Genomic DNA, 12,930 nt, shown 5'->3' on the forward strand with positions numbered 1-12,930 from the left:
AGTGTGTGTGTAGTGCCCTTGAATTTCCCATGAATATAAAGAACATGAGACTATTTCTTCAATCAGTGAAGCTATATATTACATCTTATAAGGCACTGAGCAAATGTGAAATTTGTTCTGAATTTTCAGCTCACCTTCTTCAAGAGCTGACATATTAAAACAGACAGATTAACAGAGTTGGAAGGGACTTTGTAGGTCATCTAGTCCAACCCCCTGCCCAAGTTTGACATTGGCACAACATACAAAAAACTTACGTATCAGATTAACATGAGAGCATTTCTTCACCACTGTCTGCCAAATGCTCAGTATACATGAGTAATACAAATGCATGCTTGTACATCCTGCCCCCCAATCCACTACTTTAAAAATGTTATATTTATTAATTTTATTTTTAGGGTTTATAGGCCATTCCATCAATCAACTCTGGCATACAACCCCTCAAATCCATAATTTGTTTTACAGTATAACAAAGGGATTATTTTTGGTGGATAATAGGTTATGTGGATAAGAGTGTGGGTAGAACTTTCAGCCATAAAAGAATGTTTTATGTAGAAGAGAGGAAATAAAATTTGTTTCGCCTGTAAGCTGCAAATAAACTAAGAATTACGTATAGGGTAACCAAGGATACTGAATAAATCTACCATTAAAAAAATACAAAGTAAGTAAGCAGTTTAATTATTACAGGTTTGCTTTTGGATCTATATTAGATTATTTGAACAAAATAATTTAATTTCTCTTAAGTGATTGCAATTTGACTTTTATATTTGCAATGTCATTTCCTAAATTGCTATATTAATTTGATATATGAGTTGATGAAGCAACCTAATTCTTTTTTCCAAATATGTTTATAATGGAATGTAGACATTTAGATTGAAAAATTGAAAAAATCATTGGGAATTTTTATCTTGATGTGTTTGTAATATATATTTCAGTTAGATATTTTCACATCTGTCAGTATCATCATGTTACACTATAGCTAATTAGTTGGGCATGAATATATCTTTTCTGCAAAAGTTGCTGTGTGGAATTTTGCTTTATGCAAAATTATGCCACACTTCAATTCTTAAACCTACCTGCATGTTAATATGGGGTAAAAATAGGAGTTTGTTTTACTAATGAAAAGTAATAGCTTGTTTTGTTCTCTGTGATCCACACCAATAGGTTCTGTGTCTGCTCAAACCATCATTTGAACTTCCCAGAGTTTGAACTTCTTGTGGTAGCTTCATCTTCCTGTCCAAATCCATAGAGTAATCATAGTTCACATCAATCTTTTCAGTTCTTTTTTTGTTAGACATAAGACCAATATGTATCATGCAGTGTTTTTTTTTTCATACAGTGGATATAAAAAAGTAAATACCCTGTTAAAATGATTTTTGAGATATAAAAAAATGAGACCAAGATAAATCACCTTCAGTTTTTTTTTCTACATTTAATATAACAATGTAAGCTGGGCAATTCAATTGAAAAACAAACTGAAATCTTTTAGGGAGGAAAATTATAATAAAAACATACATCAACATAATTGCATAAGTGTGTATACCCTTAAACGAATACTTTGTTAAAGGGCCTTTTGATTTTGTCAGCATTCTGTCTTGGGGTAGGAACCTATCAGCCTTGGGAATTTTTGCCCACTCTTCCTTGCAAAAATACTCCAATCTGTCAGATTGTAAGGACATCTCCTGTGTACAACCCTCTTCAGCTCACAGATGTTCAACTGGATTCAGACCTGGGTTCTGGCTGGGCCATTCCTAAACTTTGATCTTCTGGTAAAGCCATTCTTTTGTTGATTTGGAGGTATGCTTTAGGTCATTGTTGTGTTGTGTTCATCTTCAGCATTCTAGCAGAGGCCTAAAGATTTTGTGCCAGAATTGACTGATATTTGGATCTGATCATAATTCCCTCCACCTTGACTAAAGCCCTAGTTCCATCTGAAAAAAAAGCAGCCCCAAAGCATAATACTGCCACCACCGTGCTTCACTGTGGGTATGGTGTACTTTTGGTGGTGTACAGTGTTGTTTTTGCACTAACCATACTTTTTGCAATTATGGCTAACCTTGGTTTCATCAAACCCTAACACATTTTTCCACATGCTTTTGTCAGACTTAATATAGGCTTTTGCAAAGTGTAGCCAGGTTTGGATGTTTTTCTTTGTAAGCAAATGTTTTCGTCTTGCCACCCTATCCCACAGCCCAGACAGAGGAAGAATATGGGAGGTTGTTGTCACATATAATACACAACCAGTACTTGCCAGAAATTCCCATAGCTACTTTAATGTGTTATAGGCCACTTGGCAGTTCCTCAGAGCAGTTTTCTTCTTTTTTCATCAATTATGCAGGGACATCCAGTTCTTGTAATGTCATTGTTGCATATTTTCTCCACTTGTTCATGTCTGTTTTCACTGTGTCCCATGGTATATCCTATATCCTGGAAAAAATTTTGTACCCTTCTAACTAACACCTTCCAACAGTGAGATCCCTTTGATGTTTTGTAAAGTCTTTGCAGTCCCTGGCTTTTATACATCTTCTATGTTATACTAAAGATGTTTTGATCCTCATATTTGATATATTCCTCATACGAGAGCCAAGTTAATAGTTAGTTAAAGGCACTGAATTAAAGTGCCCAGCAGAATACAAGTTCTAGCACACTAGCCAACTGAATGTCTTTGGACCAGTCATTTCCTTTCAGCACTAGAAAAATGGCATACTATTTCCAAAAATATTTCCCAGGAAAACTTCATGGACTTGTTTATTTATTTGGCAGTAGTCAAGTCTGACTGAAAGAAACACATCCAGAAAAAGATCCTGAATCTGCTGTTTCTTTTATTAAAAGTGAAAAAAGCCAGTTTTGACTTTTGTTTTATTAATAATTTTCCTAATGACAAATTTTTATGAAATTGTTCATATTATTTTTCTTTTTTCTTGCTATTTATCTAGAATTTATCATAGAAAACGTTTTATCATCCAGATGAATAAGTGAGCTCTGTATCATATGTTCAGACCCATCTTATTTAATCTTTTATAACAAGCTAATTCTCCAGTCAAAATTTTCTTACAAAGTCAATCTCAAAATTCCATTTGTTTTAGATAATTATTTGACTGTCCTTCTTTCCATTCTCAGTCATTATTTTAGAATATCACTCCACCTCCTGAATGTCCTTCAAGGATTTGCTTCTAACTTTTAAGAGATGTTCATTCTTTTGTTATTGGGACAAAAGATTACTGCTGCCTCTTTAGTCATACTTGTCATCAAATTATTCTATGGCATGACAAGGCGTATTGGGTATAAGACTCTTTCCTCTGAAAGGGAGATAGAATTTGAAAAAGCAGTTTTTTTCATCTATAAATCTCTGAACCACTTCCCATATTCAGGGATGCAACTTACTATTCCCCCACTGGTGTGAATTTCAGAGACCATGATGAAGAAGAACTAGTTATTGACCTGAATTGTGGTTCTTCAAGTGGTCTTCTGTGAATTCACACAGCCTACTATCCATCCATGTTAGGTGCTGTGCATCACTGGTTTTGAGGATATCTCCACAGCAACTAACAGAATCAGCAGAAACCAGTCCCAGTGCATATGTAGTGGGCAAGATGGCAGTTTCCTGCCAAACGTTCTAACTCTGGGATATGTTCAACTGCACAGATGCAGAACACATTGATGTGTATTTCACAGAATTTGTAAGTATTATATTCCTCATTGAACCTTTAGTTTCTGTGTGCCACTTTTAGCTAAAGGAAACATCCATTTGTTTGGGGGGCTTTTTGTGAATATATGCACTGCAAAGCCTGAATCTATTTTGAATTTTTTTTTTAAATAGGACAATACATGGCTTGATTTACAATGCTCTAAAACTCTTCATGGAAATGAACCAAAAATTGTTTGATGACTGCACTCAGCAATTTAAAGCAGAAAAACTTAAGTGAGTTTCTTCTTAACAAGTTCTCATCTTTATTTCTCTTTCTTAAGATCTGTGAAAACATCCAGCTGTGTTTGTTAAAAAAAAATATTGCACTTCTGTAGATATTACAGGTATGAACACAATTGAACCCCAGATTTCTGTTGCTAAGTGAGATAGTTGTTAAGTGAGTTTTGTCCTATTTTATGGCCTTTCTTGCCACAATGTACACACTATTTACTCAACGGTAAGTGAAACCAGTTTTGATTCAAAATGGAATGGCTCTTGAGACAAAATTCTTAAGAAAATAATTTTAATTAACTTTCAATGTCAACTTTAACTGTCCTTGTCTATTTTAAATCTTACATTTAGTCATTATGTTTTTAACATTTTATTTTTACACCAGAGTCCCTCTGAAAGGTGGTCCCTAAATGTCAAATAAATGATAAAAAATGATACACATAGATAAAAAGTGTGAGATTTTTTCTCATTAAATTCCAAAATCCAAAATGATACATTGTGAGAAAACATCTCATCTGTCACCAGGATTGCCAGGATTCCAGTTTGTCAAACAATCTCATTTGCTTTTGAATATTAAAAATAGTAGTAAAACAAGCAATCAGTTTGCAAAAAGTATTCTTCTTCTTGGCTTTCCAAATGTTCAAATATCTTGGCAAATAAAATTCAAATAATTTGTTATGCTATATGAATAAAGAATAGAGTAGTACATTCTTTAGAATCATCAAAGAAAGTTTTGAGCATATTCAGAAAGAATCGTGGAGTTGTAAACATTTAGTTGCTTAAAAGATAATAGCCAATGGCTTCATTCTGCTATTATAATTATCAGTTTTTGTTCAAAAGTAAAGAGGAATTGTCAAAGAATGTCATTTAAAAACTCAGTTTACTGTGAATTATTATATTTTATTCATTTTGCCTCCCTACATATGCTTCGTATTTAAGCTGCAACAATGTAGAATGTGAAGAGAAAGCAACAAATCAGAGCAATGTAGCTGATTATAAGAATGGTCTCTCCCTTCCGCCCCCATGTGTATGTTTTAATCTCTGCTTCCTATTCATTTTTCTCTGGGATTATTGTTTATCTGTAATTCTAATATCTATTGTCTCCTCACTGTAAAGGAGTTTGTTCCATTTGTAATATATATAACATTTTAAGCAGAAAAAATGTGAAAAGTTCCTGTATTTCCTATCATTTTAGTGTTAATTTAATTCCTTTATGTTCATTAAGCATTGCCTAATATGTGTGACTGTTCCTTTTTTTTACCCTAGAGAAAAGCTAAAAATGAAGGAACGGGAAGAAGCTTGGGTCAAAATAGAAAATCTAGCCAAATCAAATCCTCAGGTAAGGCATTCCAAGGATGAATATTTTAATTTAATCTCACTGGAAGAACAAATATTACCAAAGTAATATTTATTTACTGGTGTTTTTTGTAGAAATGTAGCTTTATATTTATATCCTTTAATGACTAGAATCCACCACCACCACCCCAAAAAATCCATAAAAACAACAGATTTCACCAGTCTTACTCTGCAGCATCTGGAACTCAGAATATCATTTGATCCTAGCTGCACATAACATAAAGCTATAGCCATAGCAATTCTTATTTATTTTCCATTATTTCTTTATTGCCTTAATTAGTAAAAGCCAACAAAATAATTTTCCATTATTAAATAACCTTTTAAAGTCATCAAAGTTAATGGCCCCATGACAATATCTCTAATAATAAAATTTCATAAATTAAATGCTCTTTGAATTTCTTCCTTTTAATCTCCCTGAACCTTTGTCAGATCTCTTGCTTTTTAGAAAATAGAGTTACATTTTATTTCTGATTTGAAGGCAAAATGTTTTGCTCATTCAAATGTGGACTGATGTTAACATTTCTGGCAATAAAGTGCCTGAACTGTTATAGCTTCTAACAATTTGAAGAATCTGAGATTTGCTATAAAAAAAAATCTGACATAACTTTTTGTATTTGGTTAGTACTCAGTATATAGTGACACCTCTCTAGTGAGCAGTCCAATGGAAACAGATGGGCCTTTAATTGAAGACTTGCAGGTGCTGACAAAGGGAGTGAAGGAAGAAGCTTGTCCGGTAAGCATATACAGGTAGTCCTCCAGTTAAGATAGCATTTGGAGCTGGAATTTCTGTAGCTAAGCAATGCACTTGTAAAGTATGACATCACCTGACCACTTCACTTAGCTATGGCAATCTCTGTATTATTGCCATCATTAAAGGAAGGTTATGGGTCATTCAGTGAATACCTCCCTGCAACTTCCTACTGGCTTCCAAGAACCAAAGTCAGTGGAAAAACCAGCAGGAAGTTGCAAGTCCAAGGTAGTTTGCAAGAAGACTAGCAAATAAGTGGCTGCTGCCGGGTAGGAAAGGGTGAGCAAGCGGCGGGAGAGGTATGGCACGAGCACAGCAGGGCTTGAGTGGCTGTTGCCCGGTGGGAGAGGGTATGCAAGATGCAAAATGAAAGGAGCAGTGGGCATGGGGTGGATGTGTGCAGGTGGTGGGGGAAGGTGAGGCATGCATGCAGGGCTTGCGGTGGCTGCTGCTGGATGTGTGAGTGGCAGGGAGGTGCAGCATGCGCTCAGCAACACTCGGGATGCTTCTGTCGGATAGGGGAGGCTTACCAGTGCATGAGGGTGCATGAGTAATTGGGGAGGGTTCTCAAGTGACCAGGGAAGTGTAGTGGAAGTGCGGTAAGGCTCAGGAAGGATGCATGGATGGGGGAGATTTACCCATGCAACTTGCGACCTTTCCTGCCAGTTTTACTACTGGTTTTGCATGTGGGGAGGACTTCAGGGAAAGTCGCAAATGGTGATCAGGTAACAATGGGATGCTGCAGTTGTTTTAAGTGCAAACTGGTTGCCATGTGCCCAGATCATGATCAGGTGACTGCAAGGGTGCTCAGATGGCTGAAACTTTTAGGATCAGTCATAATTACCATTCTTTCAACATCATTGTAACTGAATGGTGACTAAATTAGAGGTTGTTAGTTAACTGAGGACTACCTGTAGAGAGAGGAAAAGAGAGAAATAGCTTACTTCTTCCAAATTTGATTCAGAACTATTTACTTGTGAATTGTACAATTTATCTCTGAAATTGCAAGAAATTGAAACGAGCAGAATAATTTTAGTAATTTTTAAATTGTCACTTCATTTGCTTGTTAGCAGAATGGTTTTAATAAATGCTAAATTTGGTCCCATTTTTGTGTTTCAATTGAATAATTGTATATTTCTGTTATAGCTTATAAACTAACATACTGCTTCTAATTAGTATTACCCAAGATCATAAAGAAGAAAAGATGGAAAACAACATCATAATAGCTGAACTTTTCACTCTTTCACACAAATAAGTACTGAAATAAATGCTTCTAATGGGTATAGCATGCCAATTTTTAAAGGCTTGTCAAACAAAAAAACAGTCAAGAATTCCAGGCCTGGGACCCTAGTAATATTCATGCCTCTTAAAATTCTTAAAGGCAAAAAAAAAGTTTAAAATACACCCATAACTACTGAAACATTATTGTCATAATGTGTATATGGGGCTATTGAACAAATCATTATTTTAAAGCACTTCAAAACTCTGGTTTGTTTTTCACTTGATGACTGATTGTAAATGTGATGCTTGAACACGAGTATGTGGTTTGATTTTCTCAGGAGGTAAGGGGGTGTCATTAGCTTTTGTACTTTGTCAGTACAGGTATATGATGTGTTGCCTGTTTTTCACCATGCTTATTGATAGTTCAAAAAAACAAAACTTATCCAATTTGGTGACTAAATACTACCCAATTCTGGCCATAATATATCTCACTGTATCCCTGCTAGATGTACCAGTCATTGAGGTCCATCCATTGCCTCTCAAAGGTTATTATACCAGGTACATACAAGTAGTCCTAGCTTAGCAACCACATTTGGGGCCAGCAACTAAATGATAGCCTATAATTATATCTCATAAACAGACTAGAATTATATATTATATTTCCACTGTAGTTACTGTTTCCATAATCTATTCCATAAGAAAGAAATAATAGGAATAAATTCTAGGTACATATCTTCTCTTTCCATATGAATTCTAATACTCTTGATTTTTAGCAATCTTTGAGTTATTTGCAGCTGTCTGTTCACCTAATAGAAAACAATGCAGATGTATATACATATATATGCAGTACATCAATGTGTACCCATCAGCGTGCATAAATAGTGTAATTGTATCCTGAGGACTTACGTTCATATTATATAGATTCCTGGTTAATTTAACCATTGCTTCATTGAAAAAGTCTTCAAGATCCATTTGCTTGCAGATCATGCCTTCCATATATCTTGACAGGAGATTTAATAAACTACCTGTTGGACATCACCTCTATCCTTGTGGTTTTGGTCCTCCAGTGCCCCATTTAAAATGAAATTAAAGCCAAATTACTGATAGCAGGTTAATTCAAGAGACCCAACCTTGGGAAATTCAACTATCTTGCAGAGATGTTTTCAACTGTTAGCAACCAAGTTGGTTGTCAAAACTTAGAAACACTTAAATTCCTAGTTGTGGTTGTGGCTTTGTTTTGCTGTGACTATTTTACATCTAATACTCTTATTAAACAGTCTTAGTATTTTATTGTTATTTTATTGTATTTTATGACACACTGGATGTTATGACCTGTGTTTACAACAATAAGCTTGCTTACTTATGGTATAGATAGAGCGAATAAACTTTATACCAAATGACTTCCTGAATAATCAGAAACAAACAGAAACAATTTCAGGGGAATGCCATGGAAGGTATGGCAAAATCCAAAAAAGTATAGACTAGCTGTTTTTGTTCTACAGAAATCTGCTTTCTTCTACTGCTTTTTCATTCTTGCTTAAAACAAAACAAGTTTTAATGTTTAACTTTTTATGTTTTAACTCAGATGTAACTGTAAGGTGCCCAGAATTATCCAATGGTACGATGGGTGGCCCATACATTTTATTAATAAAAAAATAAAAACCAGACACTTTTTGGTGTAAGAAATCTTTCTGTTTTCTTTAAACATTGCTTCTTTGATTTCAGGGACAGACTGGGCAAAAAAGGGAACGTCCTATGGTACGGCGCAAGTCTGAATTGCCTCAGGATATCTATACCATGAAAGCCTTGGAGTCTCATTGCCGAGCTGAGGATCTACTATCACATGATGGGCATTAGACTAGTCAAGTGATATCTTATTTGGAGAAAAACATTTTTTTCTGGACTCTGTTCCGCAGTAGAGAACTTACCTTTTTTTGTGCCATACTGATCAGTTACACACAAGTCAAAGCTTTTGTTCAACCCCATTCTGTTAGGCAATAATTTCAATACAGTGTAAGCAGCTCAAGATAAGTAGTTCAAACAATGGTGAATTACCTAATTCTGTAATCAGAAACTTGAGTTGATTAGTATTAAACAAAGACATTTTCTTGGTGCTGTTGGCATAGTACCAACCAGTGGGAAGCATGCATTTTCTCCAGTTATTGTTGAAAGGAGAACAAATTATCAAGCACTGCTGCTGAGCAACCATTCAGATATTTCAGGCCTCTTCAAACATAATTATTTGTTTGTATATTAAAAGCAGCTCTATATAGAAAAAGGCATGAAACAATAATGTCTATCATGTTTCATATCCGTACATGTGCTAGTAAATTTAAATTGGTTGCAGTTTCAGGTTTTTGTCCATAATATCCATGTGCATACAATAAAATGCATGTGTGACAATCTACACAGGAGTTCCATGTTTTTTCCTATTTCGATCAGCTTATAAGGAGGATAAGATGAAGTGACTTTGCATGGCTTTTCTTATGTAAGTCCACTGAAATAATGAAGGTTGCCAGACCAGTGCCAGATGAATGGAGCCTATTTTCTTTCTCTCTCTCCTCTGTCCACCTCTGCCTGCCATTAGTACCATGGCAATGGTCAAAGTTCTCAATTCATATATAACTATTGAGCATTTTATAAATCTGGGGAGAAAAATACCTGAAGAGAAAAAAAAATGCATTACTGCCTTGATATATTCTGGCAGTTTGGAAAGTTATTAATTCTTTATTACAGAATGGTAATTTTTCATGACAATCTTAATCACGTCTAATTTCTAGAAAAATGGTTAAATCCAAATTTGGTTCCGGGTAGAAGACACTGTTGGTTGAGTACTTTGTATGGATTGAAGCCATATTTTCTGGTCCGTTAGCATGAAGTACAAAATTAATATTTTGGAACTGAACTGGTAAAGAAGTTGTGCTCCTAATAATAAAAATATGTCTGCCTTGGCTAAAAGTAAATAACCTTTTTAAAGAAATTGCATATATCTCTTGATTTCAGAATTATTTATCAAAATGGCTTTCCCGTTTTTCTCTCTCTTTTTTTAAAGTTTTTAGTGTATGGAGTATGTTACCTGCTAAGAATTGTTACAGACATCAGGACATAGATTAATTTGGATACCTTTTCCTGGCTGTTATTGTTTAGAGAGAGAGATGCATCTTAGAAAATTTAGCATGGACAAATTCCTTCTAATAACATTCCAACTTTTTCAGATACCTATTTTAAAAGCTGAGAGATTAGCTATAGTAATTCTACTGTCAGTATATATTTTGATGAAATAAGTGTACACACCTCAAGAGAAAAAGAAAATCCATCTATATTACTGTTGATCTTCAAATGCTGCTATGTATTCCATAACATAGCTTGCACGTTATGAGTTTTCTTTTATCTCTTCTAGGTGGAAAAGCACACATTTTCAAAAAAATGTATTGTGCTTTGTCTTTAATATTTGATTGCTCTCAGGGTAGCCAGTATTTTAGACTTCAAGAGCAGTTTCAAATCAATTTGATTTAGAATTAGTTACTTTTTTTTCTTATCTCTACCACTAACAAAATTTGCAATTTCTTTAAAATAGTTCTTTTAACTAATATATCTTGATCCATAATAAATACATTACAAAGCAGGCATTTTGAGATCAGGGCCCTGGTTGGTCTCAAATATGAAATGTCCAAGGTATATTGTGAAAATTAAGAATAGATCATATCAGGTGAGAATGATGGGAATTAGTGATAAGAAAAAACTGAATATAAAGACCACTCCAAGCTTCAAACAAAATACCTATTTTTTGTGAAAATAATACCTGTTAAACTTGAAAATAAATATGCTTTGCCATAATGAAATAAAAATAATTAAAAGCAGTTTAAATATGTCTTCTCCATTTTGATGAGGGGAAGGGTGCTTTTATAATTGCATAAAGCAATGTCTGTATGTATTTTGATATGCCATTGTTTGAACTTCCCATCTTTAGCTGATAATTTATCAAATATCTTCTTCATAATTTGGCTGTTCAGTAGGTTCATGAAAGAGGGTTTTGAGAAGAGGCAATCTAATTTTAACCTTGGGAATGGGGGATTGAAAAAATATTGTATATCAATGTTTGGTTGACTGTGTAACGCGCAGCATATAAGACCTTTCACTGTCTAAATTTTACTTTTGCTCTTTACTGAAGATAAACATTCACCAAAAATTAACTATTCTGGAGTAGGTAGCATTATTGCCATCACAATTTGTTCTAGAAATTTCAGGCTAGTTCACAAACTTGCCTAAGCAATTTAAGATTTAGTAGTATTCATTTGTTTGGCTTCCTTCTTATCACCATGTTATGCTCTATACAAGTTATGTATTAAATTATTGTTAAAACAAATACATCCCAAATAAAGTGTACAAATAAAAAACAGTTTTGGTGATTGTTACTCTTCGTAAAGTTCAGTGTTATCTATCTTCCCATGTTCTCCAGAACCTTATGCCTGTACATCAGGAATGTCAAAAGAATATTACAAGTGTCTTCTTTTGTGTGGCTTTAGTATGGCTTCATTTTAATATTGTACATACATTGTACTTTGTTTTATTGTAATGAGTAATAAAAATGTAGACTTCATATTTTGTACAGAATGGTCCTATGTACAGAATAAAACATTCCTAGAAACAGCAAAAAAAATAGGTAAGTGGCACAATTTTTCTTTATACCTGTATCTTTATGCTTTAGTGGAATGCTATGTTAATGTACCAACATATTTTTAATATTTTGTAATTTGGATTTTTTGTTCAGACATTGTTTATGGAAAAACTTCATACACCTGCCATTTAATATGCTCTTTTATCTAGTTTTTAAATTCTACAAATGGTGTATTCTATGGATTAAATAAAAAAGAAATGGAATTTTACCTGCTCATCATAACACTGCTTTTAGCCCTAATATAGAACATTGTAAAGTGAGTGTGGATTAAAAAGCGTCTAAGTAATACTGAGCAAACATCCAATTTTATAGAATATCCACTCAAACTTCCATATGTTCTTACAGCAGTGGGGGAATCTGTATAGGTGGTAGCCAGAAGAAAATTATTCTTAGAAAGAAAATATAAAGTGACAGCAAACAGCACTCCTTACTAGCACTGATGATGTTATCTAGTTTGGGTAATAAAACATCTGCAAGAAAACAAACAAACTCAGAGAGCACCAAGGACCCCTCATTTCAACCCTGAGCTACAAATATTCTCCTTTATTGGAATATTATTCTTACCCTTTCTTTCCCCATAATAAAGCAAATAAACAACTTTCCAGACAACTTTCTCTCCAGTTTTTCCTACAATCCCAATATTCACTGGTGGAAAAAACTACAATTGTTATCCTAATCCCACTGAATTGATCCTCTGGTAATTCTGGAAGTTGAGGAAATTTGTTCCATCCACTAATAGAAAAATTCTGACTAGCATCCTGTCTGATTAATACTGCTTATCACAATGTAAGCCATATAAACCATTGTCTGAAAAATATGGAATGCATTTTTCTTCGGGTAACTCAAGATTGCTGACATAAATTTTCCTGTCAGGGTTTCAGGCATATCTGCACAGACAGTGTTAAATAGAGAATATTGATTGTTACCTGTTGCAACTTTTATTCTTGCCCTTCTCAAATTGTCTTGAGGGTTACAGGGTTTGTAGCAATTGTTAAGTATTCTTGTACAAAC

The 12,930-nt window shown here is 34.2% G+C and overlaps 1 protein-coding gene across 8 annotated transcripts in view; it reads left to right on the forward strand.

Annotated features, from left to right (window-relative positions):
- The window catches only part of PPP2R5C (protein phosphatase 2 regulatory subunit B'gamma), a 64,752-nt gene extending 52,911 nt beyond the window's left edge, over positions 1–11,841 (forward strand). For 4 of the 8 annotated variants that reach the window (XM_026680204.2, XM_026680205.2, XM_026680207.2 and 1 more), the window contains 4 exons: positions 3,818–3,919; positions 5,183–5,255; positions 5,895–6,005; positions 8,967–11,841. In XM_026680204.2, coding sequence (XP_026535989.1) covers positions 3,818–3,919; positions 5,183–5,255; positions 5,895–6,005; positions 8,967–9,098 — 418 coding nt within the window. In that variant the 3' untranslated portion in view covers positions 9,099–11,841. Of the gene's footprint in view, positions 1–3,502; positions 3,669–3,817; positions 3,920–5,182; positions 5,256–5,894; positions 6,006–8,966 lie in introns of those variants that run through there. The other 4 variants (XM_026680206.2, XM_087952189.1, XM_026680209.2 and 1 more) reach the window with 2 other exon arrangements.
- Positions 11,842–12,930: the final 1,089 nt, after the last annotated feature.

Source organism: Notechis scutatus, chromosome 1 (assembly GCF_049901735.1).
Source record: "Notechis scutatus isolate UNSWTSFEM ecotype Mainland chromosome 1, rNotScu1.2, whole genome shotgun sequence".
NCBI lineage: Eukaryota > Metazoa > Chordata > Lepidosauria > Squamata > Elapidae > Notechis > Notechis scutatus.